The sequence below is a fragment of the Monodon monoceros genome, unplaced genomic scaffold (genome assembly GCF_005190385.1).
Source record: "Monodon monoceros isolate NGI ecotype Baffin Bay Population unplaced genomic scaffold, NGI_Narwhal_1 Super_Scaffold_9, whole genome shotgun sequence".
NCBI lineage: Eukaryota > Metazoa > Chordata > Mammalia > Artiodactyla > Monodontidae > Monodon > Monodon monoceros.
In genome coordinates, this window is record NW_021703786.1 from 25,204,119 (window position 1) to 25,228,335 (window position 24,217).

Genomic DNA, 24,217 nt, shown 5'->3' on the forward strand with positions numbered 1-24,217 from the left:
AGCACACCGGCCTTGACGTTTAGGCCTGTTTAAGCTGAAATGTTTAAAGAAGCTTCCCATGAGGGAACCTGCTCCCTTCTCCTTCCCATCTCTGCCCACGTTTGGATGGAGCTTTGTCTGAGGCTCAGGGCAGCTGCACTCGGGACTTTGATCCAAGGCCTTATCGGCTGACAGCCATTTGCCTTCCCACGGTTCGTCCACCTCTGCACCGCACTCCGTGGCCCACCTGTGGGCCTGTGGCTCTGGGCAGTGGCCAGTGAGTGATCACGGCATTTACCCCACAGCATGCTGAGTGCAGATTAGGAGGGAAACAGGCCAGGGCTGCAAATAGGGTGACCACCCTGCGAGCTTTGTGTGGTTAATATCATGGCTACTCTAGTCAATATCGTTAGGTGTTTTTTCTAAAGTTTTTCTTCTTGGGAGATTTATCAGATTTTTGGTGATTCTACCAAGGAATGTAAAGGGTTTCTGTAGAACCTTATCTTGCTGTTCAATTTGGAGATATGTGTTCAATATCTCTATGTGGAAGGGCTATGCCGGGCATGGCAAGGGGTGCCCAGGTGAGTCAGATGGCACTGGTTCAAAACCGTTGGCTCGGGCTTCCCTGGTGGCACAGTGGTTGAGAGTCCGCCTGCCGATGCAGGGGACGCGGGTTCGTGCCCCGGTCCGGGAGGATCCCACATGCTGCGGAGTGGCTGGGCCCGTGAGCCATGGCCGCTGAGCCTGCGCGTCCGGAGCCTGTGCTCCGCAACGGGAGAGGCCACGACAGTGAGAGGCCTGTGTACCGCAAAAAAAAAAAAACAAACATTGGCTCCGAGAGACACGCCCTGGCACACATTTCCCCGCATACCTGGCGTGGGCTTGGCATTCTGCAGGTGTTAGTCGATGCTTGGGTTGGTGGGAGGGAAGGGTGTATATTTCTTCTTGGGTAGGACCATTTCTTAATCTAGGCAAGGTAGTCTCTGCCCTGATGAGTGTGAAAGAGACCCTGATCTGTAGCATTTCCTTTGAGGGCTGTGTGCATGTGTGTGTGTGTGTATTTGTTGTAAAAGAGAGCTCGAGTGAGAACCATGCCCCCATTCACGTAGCTTCCCTTCTTTGTTTAGACTTCGGGAAGATGCATCAGCTCTAAAATCCGGCTGGGATGCCCAGATTGCTCAACTTTCCAAGGAGATGATCTCCAAAGACCTTCAGGTTCAGTCGCTGCAGGAAGAAGAGGTGAAGCTGAAGGCACAGCTGGCCAGATGCCAGCAGGACATTGGAAGGTACCATGTGGTGGGGGAAGGGGATGAAGATGGGGCAGCGGGGTGGGTGGTCAGAGGAGGCCTTTCCCACAGAGCGCGGTTCTCGGTCTGCACCAGGGCTGTAAAAGTGTGTGTGCCATTTGGTCCTGTGTCAGGAATCACCTCTGAGGTCTTTTGTCTGACTGTTAGTGTCTTTTCCTATCAGTTGGAATGAGCACTTGGCTAAAGATAGTATTCTCTTTCTTGAGAAATCATTGAAATATAATAAATGTACCAATTTTAACTGTACGATTGATGAATCTCAACGAATATGTACATAAATATGCAGTATAACCACTACTACAGTCAGGATATAAAACCCTTCCGTTGCCCGAAGCCCGAAGTCCCCTCACACTTTGGCACCTGCCAGGATGCTTTCTGTCACTGTGGGTTTCTCTTGATCTGGAATTTCATCTGCGTAGAATCCTACCGTTCATAGTCTCTTGTGTCTGGTTTCTTTGGATATTTATTTGAATATTCAGGTTTTCTATTTTGTGTGTGTGTCGCTTTTGGTAATTTGTATCTTTCAATGAGTTTGTCCATTTCATCTAATTGTTGACTTTATTGGCATAAAATTGTTTATAGTATTTCTTTATTGTCCCTCTAATATGTGTAAAATCTGTAGCAGTGTCCCCTCTCCTTCTTGATACTGGTGACTTGTATTGTCTCTTTTTTTCTCCATCAGTCTAGCTAGAGATTTATCCATTTTACACATCTTTCCAAAGAGCCAGCATTTGGTTTCACTGATTTTTCTCAGTTGTTTTTCAGTTTCACTGATACCTGCTCTTATCCTTACTATTGTCTTTCTTCTGTTTCCTTTGCTTTAATTTGATGTTCTTTTGATAGCCTCTAAGGCTTTCCCCACAAGGTCTCATCTGCCAGGAAGGCTGGTGGGTTTTTTATTTCAGACATTTCACTTTTCATTTCTCTCCTCGTTATGTGTGTGGTTGCCTTTAATCTCTGAACATATTTACAGTAGCTGTTTTAAAGTATTTTTCTGCTAATTACATCACCTCTGTTGAGGGTCTGTTTCTGTGGCAGCCAGGTCCCCCAAGTAAGTGGGTCTCACTCGGCTGGAATCAAGGTGTCGGCCGGGCTGCCCTCTCTTCTGAGGCTCGGGCTCCCCTTACCAGCTCATCTAGGTTGTCGGCGGAGGTCAGTTCCAGCGGCTGTGGGTCTGATGTCTGTTTCCTTTCCGGCTGTCAGCCGGGGTTGTCCTGGCCATGTGGTCCTCTCAGCACGGCCAGCAGGAGAATCTCCCTGAAGTGGGCAGGATGGAGCCTTACTCGGTGTCCCCTGCAGAAGGTGTTACCATCCCGCCCTGGTCACAGCCCTGCCCACCGGGGGAGAGGCCTTCCAACGACCTTCACCCTGCGTTGCTCTGTGTGGCTGACGAGAAGCCTCATGCGGGTCCGGTTCACTCCCCCACGCACTTTTCTTCCATCCCAGCCGGCGGTCTGTACCTTCCCCATGGCGTCTGAAGCCCCTCCTGTCCAGCACTCGGAAGCTTTCAGGCAGAAGGTGCATATCCCTCTCCAGCCATGGTGGATTTCCTCCTATTTCCATGGTTATTTCCTCCTTCCATTCTGATTTCTCCCAACCCCCTGGTAGATGGACGCTGGTCTTCTGAGTTCTGTTTGACCTTTCAGCGCACTGTTGACTATCGAGCTCTGTCTGCTCTGCTGTGAACCCTCTCGCGTTTCTCTAGTGCAACCATTTTCTTGTTTGTCTGAGTTTGCTGCCTTTCTTCCTGTCTCCTCTTACTGAGTTTGACCTCCTCTTCCACAGTGCTGGGTTTCTCGGTATTGGGAGACCCGGCCGCCTGCTCCTCTCTGAACCTGGGCCTGTGTGAAGGTGTAAGCCAAGCCCGTGAACACGGCTGGCCTGGGGCCCCAGGAGGGGCGCCTCCCACCTCAGCTACGTCACAGCCCAAAGGGACCTCAGGAAAACGTTCAAGTTGGTGGTTTTCACCCCCGCAGGTACAAACAGCAGCTGTCTCTGGCAGTAGAGAGGGAGCAGAGCCTGGAGCGTGACAAGGTGCAGTTGGAGCTGGACTGGCAGCGCCGCTGCGAGGGTGCCGAGCGGGAGCAGTACCGGCGGGCTGAGGACTTGATTCAGGGCCTAACCGCAGCCAGAGACCAGGTCTCTGCTCCCCAGGGCTGTCTGACTTCTTTCTGCAGGAGGAAGGGCTGGGAACGTCCACTGAGGTGCATGGAGCCCGGCTTGGGCTCTCACCGAGTTATCCTTTGCATTTGAAAACACTCAGCCTCACTGAGCAGTCTGATTTATAACAACAGGACTTAAAGTGATGAGTCTCTGCCCATAGCCTTTCTCTAATGGCCAGTGCAGCTGCCTCTGGAGCTGGATCAGCGATTGCTGTGCTCTGCCGGCTCTGATGGCCACGTATTTGCTGGGGTTTCTCACCCGAGTGTCTGCTGTCTGCTTCCCCGCAGGATGGGGAGCTGGTCTGGACCCTGAAGGTGGCACTGCTTCCTTGTAATCCTCCCAGGATGAACTGAGTCTGTGTTTTCCCCAGGTTGCTGCCAAGCTGCAGGAGACAGAGCGGGTGCTGTGTGGCCAGGAGGTGGTGCTGAAGGCCGTGACCCGAGAGAGAGACCAGGCTGTGCAGGCGCTGCGGACACACGGGCTCCACCCTGAAGAGGAGGCGCAGGTGAGGGGCCACCTCCTGCTGAGCCTCCCCATGGCTCTTCCTCCCACGCCCCTTGGAGACACCCACTCCCCCAGCCAGAGGGAAAAAATGCCAAATAGAACCAGCACTGGCGGCAGGTCTTTTCAGCCCTATTTCTTTTAAAATGACTGTTTGCACAAACAAGGGTGAGGCTGAGCTCAACCAGTTAATGGGAGTCTACACTCAATCTTTGTATCTTCAGCATCTGAAATATCAAAAAAACCCAAATTCAGATATTGCACCGGGGCAGACAGTAGCGCAAAGAACCAAGAGGTTAGAGCTTTATCCCAAAACACACTTCTTCATACGTGGTGAGTAAGCCATGCAACATGCGACGACGGCCGCTCTTCTCATAAAGCACAGACTTCCTTACTGCTTGGCACTGGCCAGAGCCTGATACTGTGGGATGCCTGCGGGTTGAATGGTGGGCCCAAAAGACATGTTCCGGTCTCAGTGCCTCAGGATGGGACCTTCCTTGGAAATAGAGTCTTTATGGATGGAATTAGTTAAGATGACATCACATGGGAGCAGGGTGGGCCCAACCCAATAGGACTGGTGTTCTTAGAAAAGAACACATGTGAAGACAGACACAGGAGGAAGGACATGTGACGACAGAGGCGGAGAGCGGAGCCTTGTGTCTGCGGGCCGAGGGGTGCCAAGGACTAGCGCCAGTAAAACCTGAAGCCAGAAGTGGTAGGATTTGACTCAGAGTTGCAGAGGGGGCATTCGCTTCCACTGAGGGGGACCCTTGGCGCAGGCCTAGAGTTTGGCATTACAGTGAACACAGCCCATGTCTTGCCTTGCCTCTTGCCTTGTCCCCCGTCCATCCAGGGCTCCAGAGGGAAGCCCTGTCACCGGGCTGCTAGGAAATCTGGGCAACCCGCAAGGAGAAGTGCCTTCCAGAGTTGCACCAGCAGAGCTCAGCCCGAGCCTGTCTCAGACATGACCTTCCTGGTTCAATGGCCCATTGTTTCAGTAGTCTGACCTCTGTCCATTTGTGGAAGGTCACTTACCCGGTCGTCCAGGATAATGGAGCCACTGAAATCCTTAGGATGTTTCCAGGGGTGCTGGCCTCTTCCCACCTGTCCAGCTGTCCACCTGCAGAGGGAGGATGGATGTGGCACAAGCTGCGTCTCTAGGCGTCCACCCAGCCCTGCTTGTGCCTATCTGCGGGAGTGCAGGTCGTAGCTCATGTGTCCTTGCTGGGAGGATTCGTGCTCACTGCGGGTGGAAGGTGGCCCTGGGGCCTCGCTGCGACCTCTGTGCCTGGCACTTGCCCGCAGTTGGTGCTGGGTTGACCTAGCGTTCACCTGGTGGAGGTGGGCTTCTGCCAGCCATGCTATGTGGGCAGTGACTGTCCTCTCTGCACAGGTGACTGCACAGCCCCCAATCTGGCCACCCTCAGAAACCTCAGGAGCTTCCGAAACACACCCCTCTTGAGTCCCAGCAGGACCTACTAGGCCCGATGCCTTAGGGGTTGAGCTCCGAAAGACGAGTCTGTTGACAAGCCCCTGGGGAGATTCACCGTCAGCCAGTGGTCAGGTTTGGGAGCACTGGTGTTCCCAGGTGGGGCTGACCCCAGCCTCCAGAGTCACCTGTGGTCCTGGGGGCTCACAGCAGGTGGTCTCTGCATGGGTGCCTTCCCTAGGACACATAGAGAAAGCAAATGCCTCTTTTTTTTTTTTTTTAAATCAATGAGCCCCCACCCCAATTTTTCATTGTTGTGTTTTCCCCCCAGGCTGGTAATTAAAAGAAGACATGTGTCTCCAAGCACCAGCTCGGGTGGTCAGGGAGGCCTCTCATGGCTGGTTGCCTTGTTAAGTAAACAGGGGCTTTAGAAATGGTCTAGGGGTCAGAAACAAGTGCCCCGCCCATCCATGCAGAGTGGGGAGATGCGGCGGAGCAGCATCCTAGGCACCTGCGAATGTGAGCTGGCGTGGCAGTCTTGACAGAGATGTGGCTTCCAAGCCAGGACCCAGGGTGGGGCAGAATGCTGCACAAGTTCCCGGCTGACCCAATGGAATGAAGTTTTTTGAATCCTGCAGCTAATAGCAAAACACCTGTGCTCCTGTAGGGGCCTTAATGCTGGGAACAGGTTAAGGATGTGACCACCTGGTAAAGCGGCAGGTGTGGGCGGGCAGTTGGTGCTGAGTTCTGCAGGGCTGAGCCCTTGGCAAACACTAAGGTAGGAGCAGTGAGGGAATCTGTCATACACCGAAGTCAGAAATAGAGGCCGCCAGGGAGCAAGACACTGTGCTTCCTGGGGAGCGATGAGCCCATCACAGATTCCACTGTTCAGATGGACAGGCTCTAGGCTTTGGCCACATCTTCTCCCTCGCTTGGTACTAGTTCCGAGCACGGAGCCTCAGCAGAGCCGTGGTGATCACCCCACGGAGACCAAGGCACCACCGTCGGGCAGGCATTACCAGGGCAGAGACGCAGCCACGGCCGCAGGGGCAGAGGATTCGCCTTGCAACTGGGCTGCACTGCGGCTTTGAGGTGGATCCTGTTGTTCAGGACAAGGAAGCTGAGGACCTGAGAGGAGTGGTCCCTGCCCCACAGGTGGCAGAGGGAGAATGTGAGTAGCACCAGCCAGCTGCACACTCACGGCCCCGACCACACTGCTGTCTGCCTGAGTGGGAGCAGCCTGAGGCTCTGCCATGGAGAAGGTGGGAAATGGCCCAGTGGGCACAGAGAGGGAGGTCGGGTGTTTGCAGCAGGAGCAGTGGGGCCAGAGCAGTGGCTGGAAGGAGACAGAGCAGGTGCATAGCAGAGCCAGTGGTGGCTTGAAAAGCTGGGAACTGTGAGTAACAGAAGAAATAGCTTCATTCTGAAAGTAAAAGTAATATGTGGCCACTGCAGAAATTTTACAATTCTAGTTCAGCACAGTGTTCTCTGGAGTCAGGTGGGCCCAAGGTTCACCCCAGCTCAACTCCTCCTTGGCCGGACCTCTTGGGTCCCCCGTGGTGCCTTAGTGGGAAGTTGGTGACAGCGTGTGTCACGTGCTTGCTCAATGCCAGGGCTGAGCGTCGTGGCCGGGTCAGACCCGTGGAGGCCGTGTGCGTGTCTGTCATCAGCATGTGGCTGTGTGTGGTCGGGTGGCCCCCGAGAGCTCGCATCTCTGTTTCCTCATCTGTGTGAGGGGTACCCCTGGGAACGCTTGGCCCACTGTGGGTGGATGTGAGCTCTGCAGATGTGAGCCAGCATCGCTTGGAACAGAGAAGAGAACATATCGTGTCTGTCCGACACTCAGACGTTTTAGTGTATTTCCTTCCAGCCACCTGTATCTCCATATCTCATGTGTGTTCCCGTGCCCATACTGTGTTCATATAGCTCAGGTCATGCTATATAACATTAATTCTTTTTTAAAGTTTCCATAAATATTTCTCACATCATTAAAATTCTTTAAAAATGCAGGACTTCCCTGGTGGTGCAGTGGTTAAGAATCTGCCTGCCAATGCAGGGGACACGGGTTTGAGCCCTGGTCCGGGAAGATCCCACATGCCACGCAGCAGCTCAGCCTGTGCGCCACAACTAAACCTGCGTTCTAGAGTTGTGAGCCGCAAGTACTGAGCCCACACGCCACAACTACTGAAGCCTGTGCGCTTAGAGCCCATGCGCCACAACTACTGAAGCCCGCGTGCTCTAGGGCCTGTGTGCTGCAACTACTGAGCCCACGTGCTGCAGCTACTGAAGCCCACGAACCTAGAGCCCGTGCTCTGCAACAAGAGAAGCCACTGCAATGAGAAGCCCACACACCACGACGAAGAGTAGCCGCCACTCGCCACAACTAGAGAAAGCCTGCATGCAGCAGCAAAGACCCAACGCAGCTAAAAAGAGAATGAATAAAAAATAAAATTCTTCAAAAATGCAACTTAAATGGTTGTGTACTTTATTGTATGACCATGCCACGGTTTACGTCATCGTTCTCTCACTAATGGCCGTTGGGATCATTTGCACAGATTCTTGTAATGCTGCATGGGCATGTTTGTGCGTCTCTGAACTTGTTAGAAGCTCGTGTTGTGTTCACATAGTCTTGGTCTCTCTCAGCAGGACTGGTCAAAGGTCCTCGCGAGCCCGGCTGGTTTGCTTTGCTGGTAAGCAGGATCCAGCAACCAGTCGGAAAGTCAGAAAGTCTCAGGATGGGACCTGGGCCTTGAGTGGGGAGTGAGCATGTGCTGCTTCCTAGGGGGGGGACCTTCCTTCCTGCCCATTTGGAGGTTAGTGTGCTGATGGGGCAGCCGTGGAGGAGAGGAGCCTGGTGCTTTCTGCAGGCAAACATCCACAGAGGGCTGGGTTGTGCTGGGCCCAGACGCAGAGAACTAGGCAAACCACGGGCTCCCTTCCTCTGTCCCCTCCTCTCTGGCACCCAGTTCTGTACAGGCAGTGTCTGAAGACAGTGGTTTCATAGAATTTGTCTGGTTTTCTAGTTGTTTACAGCCAGAGGGCAAGTCCCGTAGCAGCAAATCCCTCATGGTCAAAGGCAGAAGTCTCTCTTACCATCATTTTCAAAGGAGATTTTCACTCAGGGTGACAGGTTTTTATTTTCTTTCTGTATATAGTTCCATTATCTTCTAGATTTCATTGGTCCTCATGAGAAGTTGTCAGTTTCTTGTATGTGTTCTTCTGCAGGAACATAATGTGTCTTTTTTTCCTCTGGTCGCTTTTAAGAGTTTTTCTTTATCATTGTTTTTTAGCAATTTGACCATGATGTGCTGTTTGGTATAACTTTTTGTGTGTTTATCTTGCTTCAGGTTTCTTGAACTTCTTGGATCTGTGGACTTACGTTTTCCTCAAATTGGAAATTTTTTTGCCAACAAGTTCTGAATCCTTTTCTGTCCCCCTCAATGATCTGGGTTAGTGTGTTTCTGCTTCACATTATTCCGTGGTCACTAGAGCTCTGTTGTTATTTGTTCTTTTTGGTCTCTTTCACTCTGTGCTTGAGTTCGAATACTTTCTACTGCTGTGTGTTTATGTTCCCTCATCTTTTCTCCTGTAGTGTCTGATCTGCTCTTAATCCCATCCTAGCCAGTGAATTTTTCCTTCAGACAGTATATTTTCCATCTCTGTAGATGCTATTTGGTTCTTTTTTGGTATCTTCTGTTTCTCTTTTTATGTTCATGTTTTTCTTTAAATCCTGGAGTATATTTATGGGAACTGCTTTAAAGTCCTTGACTGCCACTTAGCATGATGTCTTCATGGTCCTTCCATGTTGTAGCGTGTGTCAGAGCATTGTTCCTTTTTCTGGCTGAGTCATGTTTCACAGTGTTACCCTTTGCTTATCCATCATCTGTGGGTAGACATTTGAGTATTTCCATTTTGGCTACTATGAATAATGCTGCTCCAAACATGTGTACAGGTTTCTGTGTGTATGTATGTTTTCAGTTCTCTTAGGTCTATACCTAGGAGTGGAATTGCTGGGTCGTATAATAGCTCTGTGTTTACTTTGTTGAGGAACAGCCAGACTGATTTCCACAGCAGCTGCACCATTTTACATTTACAAGCCACTGCGTACCTTTACCTTCTACAGTGCACAAGGACTCCATTTTCTCCACATCCTCAGCAACACTTGTTATCGTCTTTTTTATAACTGCCACTCTAATGGGTGAATGATGGGCTTCTGACTAAAAAGGAAGGGTCCCCCAATTTCTCAATAAAAGTTATCTTTGAAAAACAGTGGTCTTGTCTTTATGAAACACAGAAGAAAAAGTTTTTTCATACTTCTGTCAACATTACCCACCTCCAGGACAGATGACGGGGAGCAGGGACAGGGGGCAGGTGGACGCAGATGCAGCCGGCCTCAGTGCACAAGGGAATCATTGGTTCTTGGCTGTAACCATTTTCTTTTCTTTCTTTTTCTTTTTTTTTTTCTTCCCGTATTTGACAGATGCTTGTAAGGCATCAAGAAGAAGAAATAAGCAAAAGTTTTCCATCTACTGTGATCCAGCAGCTACAAGAGCAGAACACAAGCTTGCGAAATGTTATTGCACAGATGAGGAAAGAAATGGAAACTCTAAGTGATCAGATTCTTCCTTCTGCCCAGTTAGCAGGGGAGACCTCACAAACAAACCAGGCTGACCCGAAGGCAGCTGCTGGTTCAGCGGTACCTGGTGAGCGAAGGGGAGAGGGAGAGAGGGAGAGGGAGGATGAGGTGCCATCTCTACTGGGTCCACAATAGGCTTCACTTGGAGTCTCACAAGTGAACATCCCCTTTGATAGATTACTTCAAAGTATGACAGCTGCTTTTCTCTAGTGGGGCCGTCCTCTGCACAGTGGGACTGTCCTGTGCATGGCAGGGGTATTGAGCAATAACCCTGGTATCTACCCTCTAGATGCCAATAGCATCTTCCCCCCAAGTTGTCACAACCAAACTGTCCTCAGACGTTGCCTAATGTCCCCTGGGTGGCAAAACCTCCCTAGTTGATAACCCCTAACTAGGGAAACTGATAAAAATCATTGGTCTTGAGACCAAATGCAGAGGCATAAACAACAAGGTTCTGTTTCTGTAGGGCAAATAGTAATGCGTAGGGAGGGTCCCTGTACCCACGTATCACCCAGAGAACAGGCTGGGAGATGGTGCTCTGTCCATACTGGTTCTCATGGGAGAGAGGGAAGGCAAGAAATAGTATAAAGATTGTTGTTTAAGAAGTGCCCATGGATGGGCTTCCCTGGTGGCACAGTGGTTGAGGGTCCGCCTGCCAATGCAGGGGACACGGGTTCGTGCCCCGGTCTGGGAAGATCCCACATGCCGTGGAGTGGCTGGGCCCGTGAGCCATGGCCACTGAGCCTGTGCGTCCGGAGCCTGTGCTCCACAACGGGAGAGGCCACAGCGGTGAGAGGCCCACGTACTGCAAAAAAAAAAAAAAAAATAGGCTTCACTTGGCGTCTTACAAATGAACATCCCCTTTGATAGATTACTTCAAAGTATGACAGCTGCTTTTCCTCCAAGGGAAGGGTCTTAAGTCAAATATTTTATATACAATAAAAACTTTTTATTGGTAAGTGGAGGGAAAAAGTGAAGGATACACACTTGATGCACTTAAAAACCAGAGCGAGACTTGGACCAGAGACTGGGTTCGCGTTGTGCTCTCCTGGAGTGGGCAGGTGGGGCTAGGGGAGCAGGCCCTTCCTCAGGGGAGCATCCAGGCCCCAAAGGTCGCCCAGCCCCACGCTATTTGGAGCAGGGTCTCGAGGGGTGGTGAGTGGAGGGGCAGCGCCTGAGACGGCTGCACTCAGGATGATATGGTTGTATTGGTGCGTCAAGGGTTGCAGGACTGAAGGAGGGTGAGTGTTCGCTCCTGACCATGGGGCCCCCTCGGAGAGCATGGCGAGCTGATCTCTGGAGGGGAGGGTATCAGACAGCACGGGACAGTCATGAGGGTCGGGCAGGGGAGGACAAGGGTGGTAGATAAAGGGTGAGAGTATAAACGCATATGCCTGTGTGTTTACTGGGTTTTTTTGGAAGATTATGTTCTGGCCCTTGAAGCAGAAATGCGAACTCTAAAGCATAAATTTAAAACATTGGAGGAACAACTAGAAGATGTGTTAGATGCTTCGAAGACGACCTCGTCCTGTGCTGGCGTTCAACCCAGTGTCCTGGCCTCCACAGACACCACCGGTGAGAATCCTTGTGTCATGTCGTGTGCTCCGGTGACTGTCTAGTAACACAGCCCGAGGAGCTGTTACAAATGTGCCATCCCAGGAGCCCCTTGTCCTCCTGAGCCAGCCACTGTCCTGACTCCTCACCCTGTGGCTGAGTTTTCATATAAGTGGAATTACACGTGTGTACCCTTGTCTGGCTCTCTCCAGGCTGTTCACACCATTTCCTCTCCCAATAGCAGTCGTGAGAGCCGTTGCTCTGGTTCCTTCTGACACAGCACAGTTGGCCATCTCCTGTACAATATATCCTTGAATCTTATTTATTTTATACATAATAGTTTGTACTTCTTAATCCCCCACCCCTATCTTGCCCCTTCCCCCTTCCCTCTCCCCACTGGTAACTACTAGTTTGTTCTCTGTATCTGTGAGTCTGTTTCTTTTTTAGTTATATTCACTAGTTTGTTGTATTTTTTAGATTCTACTTATAAGTGTTATACAGTATTTGTCTTTTTCTGTCTGACTTCTTTCACTTAGCATAATGCCCTCCTGGTCCATCCATGTTGTTGCAAATGGCAAAATTTCATTCTATGACCAAGGAGGCAAGAATATACAATGGAGAAAGGACAGCCTCTGCAATAAGTGGTGCTGGGAAAACTGGACAGCTACATGTAAAAGAATGAAATTAGAACACTCCCTAACACCGTATACAGCAATAAACTCAAAATGGATTAGAGACCTAAATGTGAGACCAGAAATCATAAAAGTCCTAGAAGAAAACATAGGCAGAACACCCTGCCATAAATCTTAGCAATATTTTTTTGGATCCATCTCCTGAGGCATCAGAAGGTCTTAATTTAAGACAAACTTATCCATCAGTCTGTTCCTCTGTGGTTGGTCCAGGATCACAGGCTTGTTCTAGTCTCCACTTTCATTACTCTTAACTTCCTTTTCCGACAACGAGAAGCCTGGCTCCCGACCTCCTCAGTACATTACTTCTTCTATCCAGTTCCTGGGTGTGAGCAGCCTCCCTAGCACGGAGGCCTTTCCCCACATGGAGGCCCCACCCTTTTACCCAGGCCCTCCCGGGCTCTGACAGCCAAACCAGGCTGCCCTCCACCCTGACACCTTTGCCTGCTGGGCCGCCAGTCCCCAGGCAGATCGCCCACAGAGGGTAACCTCCTGCCACCGCCCGTCTGATCATTTATGGGTCCATTATTCAGGAAGGAAAGGAAGGGGCAGGCAGGACACTCTGCCTACCTAGTCATCTTGTCCCAAATAGTGGACATTTTATTTTTGTCTTTTCCAGTGCTGATAGCTTTTACTTTTTTCTCTTGTATTACTTCCCCTGAGTGGAATCTCTAGTATGATGTTGATCATAGCTGGCTTTCTTCCTGATCCCAGAGAAAAACTTTCAACTCTTTAAAGTTTAATATTTACTTTTTTTTTTGTCAGGTTAAGGTTTCTTCCTATTCCTATTGTAATACAAATCTGTATTTTTTTGTCATGATTCTATCAGTTTTTGCTTAATGTATTTTGAAGCTTTGTTGTTCAATGTATATACGTTTATGTTTTCTTGGTGATTTCACCTGTATATCATTATGTGGTGTTCCTCTTCATCCTGGTAATTTTCTTTCCTCTCAAGTCTACTGTCTGATGCTAATTCAGCCAATCCAGTTTTCTTCTTCTTCTTTTTTGGCCATGCTGCACAGCATGTTGGATCTTAGTTCCCTGACCAAGGATAGAACCTTAGCCCCCTACATTGGAAGCGCAGAGTCTTAACCACTGGACCACCAGGGAAGTCCCAGTGCTGCTTTCTTCTGATTGGCGTTTGCATGTATATCTTTATCGTCCATTTTCTTTTAACCCACCTCCATCATTGCATTTGAAATGAATTTCTTGTAGGCAGCATGTAGCTAGGCAGTTTTGAAATCCATCTTGTGATACTTTAGCGGATGGGTTTAGAGTGTTTGCACTTGCTGTAATTGTTGCCGTGTCAGGAGCCAAGCCTGCCATTTCACATTTGTTTTCTATCCGTCGGTTTCCTCTTTCCTGCCTCCACTGGGTTACTTGAACATTTTTTAGTGTTCCACTTTAATCTAGCTTTTCAGTGTATCTCCTTGGTTACTTTTTGTAGTGTTTGCTCTAGGGATTTCAATATCCTTACTTATCACAGTCAACTCGTGTCAACACTGCAATTTCAAGTGGAATGTGGGGATCTTACCACCAGTCAGGCCCCATCACCCCCTTTATTGTCGCAAATACCACCCCTCTGTACATCGAGAACCACATCAGACAGGATCCTCGTTTTTGCTTTCAACTGTCAAACATAATTTTAAAAACTCAGGAGGAAAGGTGTGGTCCATTCTTTTCCCGGATCCTTCCCCTCTCCATGACTCTTGATTCCAGGCTCCTTCTGTCTGAAGCACTTCCTTCAACACTTCCTTTACAGCAAGACTGCTGGTGACAAACTCTTGGTTTTTCTTCATCTGAGATGTCTTTATCTCACCTTCATCCCTGAAGAGTTATATTCACTGGTATAAAATTATGAGTCGACAGTTCTTTGCTTTCAGCACGTAAAATATAGCATTTTCTTCTGGTGAGAAATCAGATGATCATTTCTCATGAGCAGTCCATCGCCTGTGAATCGTTTCTCTCTGCCTGCTCTCAGAGTTTGTCTTTAGTTTCAGAAATCTGATTATGATGGTCTATGCACAGATCTCCTTGGCTTATCCTTTTGACATTGAATCTGAAGATGTGTCTTTTGCCAAATTTGAGAAGTTTTCAACCATTATTTCTTCAAGTATTTTTTTCAGCTCCACACTGTTTTTCCCTTTCGGGACTCCAATGGCAAGAGTGTTAGATCTTTTGTTATTCTCCCACAGGTCACTGAGGCTCTGTCTGTCTGTCTGTTTCCAATCTGTTTTCTCTATTGTTCAGATTGGAGAATTTCTATTATATCTTCAAGTTCACCAGTTCTTTCTTCTGTTGTCTCCATTCTCCTATCAAGCCCATACAGTGAGATTTTTATTATGGTTTCAGTTCTGAAATTTCCATTTTGTTTTGCTTTGTATTTTTTATCCCTTTGCTGAAACTTCCAATATTCATCTGTTTTGAGAGTGTATCAGATTGCCTGTTGGAGTCACTTTAATCTGTCCTCTTGTTGTTGTCTTCTTCCATTCAAGGTAAGATTTTCCTTGTTGTTGATATAATGAGTAATTTTGGATTCTGTCATGGACATTTGAGTGTCGTGTCATGAAATCCTGATTGTCTTTGAGTCTGTTTTAATTCTGCTTCTGTTTTACCAGCAGCCGTGCGGGTCTCCCTTTTCCTGGGCCTTGGTTCCTGGTCTCAGCTCAGTGGTGTCTCTGAGTCGTGGCTGCTCCAGCACCAAAGTTGGGAAATACAGGAAGGAAAAAACTCCAGGAACTCACTGTGGGTCATCCTTTGATTTCCAAGGTCCCCAGCCTCTCTGCCTGCTTTTCCTCCCTGTTCAGAATCTCCTCATCTGGCTTGGTGTGTGGTGTCCAGGGCTCTCAGCTGTAATCAGGGAGAGGAGTGGGGTGGAATGCACACACACATTCATTTTGTTCAGAATGAGAAGCTTAAATTGGTCTTTGAATGTTAAACCAACCCTGCATTTCTGGAATAAACTCAACATGTGATATATTCTTCTGCTAATATTTTATTGAGAATTATCACATTTATGTTATGGGTAAGATTGGCCTATAATTTTCCTTCCTCTTGATGTTCACGTCAGGTTTTGGAGTCAGGATTATTCTGGCCTCATAAATAAGTTGGAATATGTTCACTATCTCTCTGTTTTCTGAAAAGTTTATATTAGACTTATGTTAATTTTTCCTTAACCAATTGATAGACTTCAACTTTGAAACCACCTGGGCATAGAGTTTTCCTTGTGGGAAAGTTTTAAATTTTTAGTTCAGGTTTTTTTCATAGTTAAAGGACTATCTAGATTTTCCTTTTCCTGTGTCATTTTTTGATGTTATAATTTGCTAGAAAATTGACTATTTCATTTAAATATTCAAAAATTTGGCATAAAGTTGCTTTGGGGAGTGTATTCTCCACACATTTTCACAGCCCCCAGGATCTAAAGTAGCAGCCTTTCCATCTGCTGTATTGTCTCTGTCCGTTTTTCCTGCTTAATCTCACCAGGGACTTAACTTTTTCAAAGAACCTCCTCTGGTCTTGTTCACCCTCTATTGCACGTTGTTTTCTGTTTCCCCAGCATCTAATACTGACTTTGTTCTGTCCTTCCTTCTACTTTATTTGCTTTTTTTCCCTCATTTTTGAAATGGATGTTCAGTTCATTTATCTTTCATCCTTCTTTTCTAAAATAAGCTTGTATGGCTATAAATACTTTTGAAAGGACAGCATTAGATGCATTCCTTAAGTTTGATAAGCAGTGCTTTTATAATAATCAGTTCAAAATAATTTCTAATGTCCACTGTGATTTCTTCTTTGACCTGTGGGTTCGTGGACATTTTCTTAATTCCCAGCCAAACGACCAGGAGGCTACACAGGTTGGCCTCTACCAGACACTAGCTGGTAAGGTTGGATTTTTTTCTCCACGAAGACTCCTGCTTTCTTGGCATAAGGATTGTTCTTCATGTGCAGCTCATCTCAGTCTTTGGGGGCACCCAGCTGCATCCACTCAGCTTTAGAACATCGTAACGTCACAGCAGGCCAGCAGTGACAGTAGGCATCCTTAGGGGAGGGCAGAGGAGATCACACCTCTGCCCTGGACGCCCCAGATGTCCATCTCCTCAAAGGGAGGACAGGCAGTTGGAAGTTCCCAGGGCTTTAGGAGATGTGAGTCTGACAAAAATCACTCTCTCTGCAGGAGGAGCTGTGCCGGTCGATGGTCCATCCACGGGACTGGCGCTCCAGAGGCTTGGAGACAGGGTACATCTCCTGAGCTTCCTGGTGGCACAACTCAGACAGAAGGTATGGCTGCCCTCTGATGCTAGACTGTGTAGGTCTTCCGACTGAAGGCACTCCTGGGGTGGCACTGAACCCCAGGAACCTGCTGTGGCCTCTCTGTGCCTCAGGTTCTGTGCAAGGAAGGGGTTGTTCTGAGGAGCAGCTGGTTCACCTCTCGTGTGTCCCTAGAAGGCGCACAGTGAGGACCTGGTAGATGAGAGAGGAGAGTCCAGGGCATGAGGGGCAGTGCTGGCCGTCGATGCGCAGGGCCCCGTCTCTGCCCTCCCAGGACGTGCTGGGCGAGTCCCGGGACCCATGTTAAACCCAGGCACCAAGCTGTGGCAGGAACGTGTGCTCGTCATCACTGTGACTCTAGATGCCTTGGCCAGTGGCGTCCCCTGGCCCTGCCTTCCTCGGGGACGGGTTGTCACCAGGTACTCGGCCAACCCACTGCTTCCTGGGGAGGCAGGACAGCTGGGCAAACTCCAGTGCAGTTCAGCCCTGGCATGATGGTGCTGGTGTCACAAACTGTGCTTTTTTGCTATTAATTCATGATATCCCTTTTTTTTTTTAGTGCTTTTTATTAAATTCTGGTAAAATATACATAACATAAAGTTTACCACTTTTGTGTGTACAATTCAGTGACGTTAAGTATATTCACAGTATTGTGTAACCATCACCAAGGTCTGTTCCCAGAACTCTTTCATCATTTGAACAGAAATTCTGTCCCCATTAAACACTAACTCCCTGTTCCCCACCCCCAGCCCCTGGTAAACTCTACTCTTTCTGCCTCTATGGGCCTGAGTCCTCGGGGAGCCTCATATCAGGGGAATCACGCAGCACTTGTCCTTCTGTGACTTGCTCCTTTCACTCAGCATAATGTCCTCGACGTTCATCCATGTTGTAGCAGGTGTCAGAACTTCTTTCCTCTTAGTAACTGGAGAGTGTCCCAGTATTTAGTGTACCCATTCATCTGCTGGACACTTGGGTTGCTTCCACTGTTTGGCTGCCGTGAACGTGGTGGACACATTCTGCCGTGAATGCGGTCTGTCCAAGTCCCTGTTTCAGTTCTTCGGGGTGTGCACGAAGGAGTAGAATTGCTGGGTCACAGGGTAATTCTATATTTCACTTTTTGGAGAGCCACTAATGTTTCCACAGAAGCTGCACACTTTCCACCCCCAGCAGGTGCACGAGGGTCCCCGTGTCTCACGTCCTCACCAGCACCAGCTGCTTTTGCTGTCTTTTTGACTCTAGCCGTTCTAGTGGGTGTGAGGTGGACCTGACCTGTGGTTTTGATTTGCATTTTCCTGATGAAAAATGATGTTGAGCATGTTTTCATGTGCTTATCGGCCATTTGTATATCTTCTTTGGAGAAATGTCCATGAATATCCTCTGCCCATTTTTAATTGGGTTGTTTATTGTCTTGTTGTTGAATTTTCAGAGTTCTTTGTATGTTCTGGATACAAGTCTTTTGTCAGATATATGGCTTTTTTTTTTTTTTGCCACACCGCAGCATGTGGGATCTTAGTTCCCCGACCAGGGATCGAACCCACTCCCCCTGCATTGGAAGCACAGAGTATTAACCACTGGACCATCAGGGAAGTCCCCCAGATATATGATTTGCAAACTTTTTCTCCCATTCTCTAGCTTGTCTTTTCATGGTCTTGACAATGTCCCTGGGAACACAGTTCTTACTGCTGGTGCTGGTGGTGTTACGCCACTCTGTCGCCTTGTGACGCTTCTTTCCCATGAGGCCGTTTTCATGTGCCCTTTCAAGTCCATAAGTACATAGGTTACACCATCCTGCAGACTCTGCATCTTCCATGGAACAGAACACCTGGCTGGTGACAGACATTGCTTGGCGATTTCTGTCTTTTGTAGGGAGCAGGCAATGCCCAGAAATCAGATGCCTTGTCTTGGCTGAAAGTTCATTTTTGCTGTTGCAGTGGAGATGAACTGGACCACTTTTCTGTTTCTGGGATTACAGACCTATGTCACATATGAGAGGAGGGGGTCTTCAGATGCTTGCCCTTTCCCAGTTCTGCCCCACCATCGGGATGTTACTTCCCCCCACATGCCAGAAACAGGAAATAAACACGTAAATAAGAGCTTTTAATCCTGTCTTGATAATGATAGATGGTTTGATTATCCTGTGGAAAAAAGTCTACCTTGAAGTGTTTTTTAGTTAACAGTGTATGTTTATCAAATGGTCATTTTTTTTAGTGTATGTGAATAAATAGAATAAAATATTCATTATGAATTCTTTGTAGGAAGCCCTCGAATAGGAAGATATTTTATCTTCCTGAGAATAAAATTGGCAAGTTGAGGGTGTAGAGAGGTGTGTCTGTCTTTCTACCTGTCCTTTTCCCCTCCTTATGTTGGGAGAGCAGACCTTGTCGAGAGAGGTAGCTGAAGGACGGGGGCGGCCCTGGAGCTCTGGCCAGGACTCTACTCGGGCACCTCCTAGCCGCCCCGCAGCTGCCCCAGGTTGTTCGTGCAGCCAGGACTTCCCTTCCTGCCTCTTCCTACGCCTTCATCCACCCCTGCCTTTTGATAGGCTTGGGCCTCCCCACCCCTGCCCGCAGTTACGTGCCCTTTGTCTCCACCTGGGACTAGGGCCCAGGAAGAAGGTTTTAAGGCCCACTGTCCAGACACCGTGCAGGAACTCTCCCCAACGAACCTTGGGTCCAGTGTAGGCTCTGCTGCAGGTGCCCGCGTCCCCACTCTGGGGGCGACAAGTGGAGCCGCCTGGGAGCCTGGTTAGTTGGGACCAGAAGAGCGGCAGCTTGGTGGTGGGGCTGCAGGCTTGTGGGTGATGGAATTCGGCCAGAGAGGGGAGGCTGACCGGCATGCGTCCTTCTGATCTTTCTGGACATTCTCCCATCTACTGCTGCCCTTCTCTTGCTTCCCTGTCCTCCCTGCAGATCTGTTCCAGACCCCTTCCCAGAGCTGGCCTCCTTCCTAACATTGTCTCTAAAACGGCCTCCCAGGTGCTGCGGGAACCCCTGGACATGGACACCATCCAGCGAGAGCTTCCCCACGAGCTGGACCAGGTGCACCTGGAGGTTTTGCAGCTGCGGAAGCACGTGGCTGAGATTGAGAAGCATCTCAGGTCAGCCCGGAAGGAAGGCGGGGGTGCTTCAGGCAGGCAGCAACCGCACGCCTCAGACACCGAGGCTGTCGGGGGAGAGGTGGGTGCCCTGTGGGTGCTCTGTGTCCTGTGCGGGACTGGTCTGGGGTGCAGTCTTGGCCAGTGAGCGGCCCGCCTGCCCCGGCCTCCCTCTTCTTCCTTGACTAGGCTGGCTCTGTCGGGGCTGTTCTCCGCAGACGCTGTCAAGGGCTGCCAAGCCCCTCATCCTCCGGGTCGCTGAGATCCCTTTAAAAGCATGTAGGGGGCTTCCCTGGTGGCGCAGTGGTTGAGAGTCCGCCTGCCAATGCAGGGGACGTGGGTTCGTGCCCCGGTCCGGGAGGATCCCACACGCCGCAGAGCGGCTGGGCCCGTGAGCCATGGCCGCTGAGCCTGTGCTCCGCAACGGGAGAGGCCACAGCAGTGAGAGGCCCACATACTGCAAAAAAAAAAAAAAAAGGCATGTAGGGAGGCTGCACTTGTGAAGAGGACTGTTCGGTGTCCTCTAACACAGGAGTCCTTGACTGTGCTTCAAGGACCTAGGAAGCCCTGAAATGGATGCAACATGGTGGGTTCTCCTTCCAGAGGACCCTCAGGGATGGAGCCTGTGGTTCTCATGAGCTTCTCAGAGTGTTTGAGATGCTGTCCAGAGCACGGGCCACCTGGCGTCCTGGTCCTGGTCAGGCCCTTGGCACCCAGTTCCCCTCCAGTTCCGTGGCTGGGTTTAAGCCAAGGTCCCAGGCCAGGGCAAGAGCTCTGCAGCAGCACGTTGTCCCCACATGTCTGCCAGACAGGCCACCTTCCTGCTTCCTGAACACCGTGATGGAGGTGCTGCAAGGAATGGGCTTTCTTCACAGGGCATCGTGTGACATGCCTCCCGAGACCTGTCAGTTACCTACGGTTATTTGCAGTCACAGATGGTGACCTGCAGTTACCTGTGATTACCTGCATTACCTGCGGTGACCTGTGATTACCTGTGTTACCTGTGGTTGCACATGGTGACCTATTCATAAGCAGAAGGTTTTAAGGACAGTAAAATGATGTCTGGAAGGCATCAAGAGTCCTCAGGCAGAAGTAGCATCGATCATATGCCCCCCAGTGGTTCTCATCACATGGGCCAAGTTTTGAGAGTGATACTTAAGGACACAAGAGGGACCAGGCTCCAGGACCTACTCTCGGGGACTGTGAAGGACCTAGAATGGAGAAGATGCAACCCAGGACACTGTCTGGCTTAAGGAACATGAGGGGGGCCAGCTGTGCCTTGGCAGGGGCGAACATATGAGGAGTGCCTGCAGAGGGAGATGGGCTGGTGATGGGGAAGCTGAGGGAGCCTGAGCCCCGAGCGGGCACTAGAAGTGGGATACTGAACCCTCTGTGCCATCGGTAGGTGGATGCTGTCCCCAGGAGCCCCAGACCTCCCCACAGTCCTGTAACCTAGGAGTTAAGTCCAGAGGCTACGGGCCCAGCTGGGCAGCAAATGCCGTTGGTGATGTGTCTGCTCTCCCGCCACGGCCATGGCTGTTCCAGGTGCTGGCAGGGGCTCACTGCAGCCCAGGGACCCTTGCAGCTCTCCTGTTAGCAGCCCTCGCATAACTCTGATCCCCTTGTTTAGAGTGAAGGGGGAAGAAACCATGCAAATGTGTGGAAATTAAAATCGAGGTATTGAATCCCTTGGCAGACAGCCTGGGAGCTGAAGCGACTTGAGGCCCAAGGCCACTCTCCCAAGGTGGGTGTTGAGTGAGCTCTCTGGGCCTTAGTTTCTGCATGGCTATCAGGGTCCCACCTCCTTCCAGGTCTAGGCATCCTGTGACCTTGATGAGGTCACTCACAGCATGAGAAATTGGAGGCACAGGAAACCCTTTGCCCAGGCCAGGCCCACCCAGGCTCTGCTCATAATTGCCCAGCTGTGTGTTGGGTGTCCAGAGAAGAGGATGTGGGCACCAGGCTTCTGAGGCTGGGGAAGAAGGTGGCCGGGAGGGCTAGGATGCCTCTGGGGCTCAGGTTGGGGTTGGAGTCACCACAGTAAACTCGTGGGTTACTTTAAAGAGAGAGGTGTGCACATATCCCGGCTCTGTCCACCAGGAGCCAAGGGGCAGTGGCTCCCCAGGGTGGGTGAGCGCACCTAGTGCCTAGATCGCATTCCCGAACTTCCTGCTTTGCTGAGAGGAACCAGGGTAAGTGGCCAATTCCACCACGGAGACATGACAGGGATGCAGGAGCCAGCATAAAGGGCTCCCACTGACCAGATCCAGGCCAGTCAGGGTCATCGTCTACCTACTAAAACAGGGAGTCGCATTCACTCTGCTGCAAATAAACCGGCAAGGAAAGGAAGGAGAGAGGAAAACCCTTCCTTACTTAGAACATCAACCAAGGACATGAAGGGAATGACACAGCTGGGGGGTGTCATCGGATGCTGAAATTCTGGACAAGCTGTTTATGTGGAATATCCCCAGAAGTTCTTCTTATTGGAAAGGGAAAACAGTAACTTTCTGGTGCTGCAGCCAGTGGACGCCACTTCTGAGAGATCAGCTCCCATTGCCAACACTGGGACAGACGGACATCACGAGCCTCCAGACAGGAGAGGGACACAGCCTCGCTCCTGACTCCAAGCACAAGACCTCCTGACTCCAAGGACAGACCCAGACCAAGGGGCACTAAACCCACAGCTTGTCCTGTTGAGAACATTCTGCTGGGGACTTAGGAGACCCAGGATGCAGAAGCCATGCAGGATCCTGGACCCCGGGCAGGAGAAACAGGCCATAAAGGACGTCCTCTGGGCAGCTGATGGAGGTGCCTGTGGACTGGTCATAATGCCACGTCCCTGTGAAATTTCTGGTTCTAATAACTGGTTATTAAGAGAATTTCCTTGTTTTCAGAAAGTACAAACTGAAGTATTGGGGCATAAAGGGGTGCGATGTCTCCAGCTCACCCTCAGATGGTTCAGAGAGAGATGTGTGTGGAGAGGGGAGGAACCACCAGCAGTGAGACAGGGGCGTGGGCCTCGGGCCATCCCTGCAGCTGCTCTGTGGGGGTGGGACCCTGCCACACAAAAGCCAGCACCCCAGCCCAGAAGGGACCTGCAGACCCTGGAGCTCCCCGCAGTCACAGGAGACCCTGTGGGGCAGGTGGCTGCAGTCACACTTCCATGGTTCTCGGCTCACCCAGGCCCCTCCCTCTTGCAGGCTGCCTTGCCCAGGCCCCAAACAGATGGATGCTGGGTTTCCCCAGGCCTCCCCACTGGGCACCTCGGACCGCTGGGGGGCAGTGTTGGCTGGCGATCCCTCTGGCTCTGCCTGGAAGCTTGGGAACCTGCCCCAAGGGAGCCCGCGCTGCCTCTCCCTGGGCCTCAGCCTCCCCGCAGGGCTTCTTCAAGGAGCCCAGGCACTTCCTTCCCTTGGGTACAGAGTTGTCATTAGGATGCCTCAAGCTTTCCCTGTGCTGCGTGGATGTTTCCGTTCTGGCCAGGATGCTGGGACCTGCACCAGAGCAGGCGAGGGCAGGTGGATGGGGCCATCACGGGGTGGGACCTTGGGCCCTGAACGCAGCAGTGCAGAAGCTCCTGGGCATCTCAGGTCATTATTAGCATTGTGTCATTGTGGGGTGAGACTTTAGAGTCATCAAAATAAGCTTCATCTTACCAGGAACTAAGCTTAAGAGAGGTGGGGCCCAGCTGCAGCACCCGCTCATCGCGTGCAGTCACTGTGTGACAAGAACATGGGCCACTCAAGATCAGGACTCCCCATCCCCGAGCCCAGCCACGCCTGAGGTCACGCCTCAGGCAGCATGTTCCTCAGCTCAGGCCAGGGCCATCTTTGCAGGGTGGGGTCCTGCTTTTGAAGATTTTTAAATCTCTAAGTGTTCTGAGTTTTGCACAGTCTCTGTTTTCAGGATTGTTCTTTCCTTACTTAAAATAACACAAGAGAATCCCACAGCATATCCTTGTAGAGGACAAAGCCTGGAGAAAGAGTGGCCTGGCCAGTCCCCCAATCCCAGGGCTACGTCCCTGGAGGTTGTGTACCTTTCCCAACGGGTCGGGTTAGCCGCCTGGGGCCTGTGCAGCCCTGTGTGTGAATCCACGCTACAGGTCTCCAAGACACAGCCCCCCACCGGCCCTGGTCCTGTACACTCGAGAGACCCCGAGCCGGGGCTGCGGGGCGGAGGCCTTTCTCTGATGGTCCCTTTACCGTATCACCTCCACGCCCCGCTTCATGCCAATACGTCAGGCATGTGCTGGAGGCACCGGTGTGCAAACACCGTAGCTCCCAGGCCACAGGAGGGCACAGGTGCTTGCCAGCCCTGGAAAGTCACACCAAGAAACAGGGCCAGGACAGGGCGTGCTGGTCTTTTCCAGGGATGTAGAGCAGATTCCTTGTTCTGGCGCCAGCTCAAGTGGCTGGGACAGCACAATGCGGTTTTTCATAGGTGTCAGGAGCAGCCATGCCTAAGTAGGCCACCTGCTTCCTTTGGGGCCTTGGACGCCACTGGCTCCTCCTGGGCCCCTGCCTGGAACAGAGGCAGCCACACACATTCTCCTTTTTCCCTTTCTCCTTTCCCCACACCCACCCCATTCCAAATACCCCT

The 24,217-nt window shown here is 50.6% G+C and overlaps 1 protein-coding gene across 6 annotated transcripts in view; it reads left to right on the top strand.

The window, feature by feature from the left end:
• The window catches only part of CCDC57 (coiled-coil domain containing 57), a 107,588-nt gene that overhangs the window by 31,351 nt on the left and 52,020 nt on the right, over window positions 1-24,217 (top strand). For 5 of the 6 annotated variants that reach the window (XM_029213204.1, XM_029213209.1, XM_029213205.1 and 2 more), the window contains 7 exons: window positions 1,107-1,265; window positions 3,263-3,425; window positions 3,820-3,954; window positions 9,860-10,082; window positions 11,438-11,590; window positions 16,430-16,533; window positions 19,500-19,700. In XM_029213204.1, coding sequence (XP_029069037.1) covers window positions 1,107-1,265; window positions 3,263-3,425; window positions 3,820-3,954; window positions 9,860-10,082; window positions 11,438-11,590; window positions 16,430-16,533; window positions 19,500-19,700 — 1,138 coding nt within the window. The remainder of the gene's footprint in view (window positions 1-1,106; window positions 1,266-3,262; window positions 3,426-3,819; window positions 3,955-9,859; window positions 10,083-11,437; window positions 11,591-16,429; window positions 16,534-19,499; window positions 19,701-24,217) is intronic. The other variant, XM_029213206.1, reaches the window with a different exon arrangement.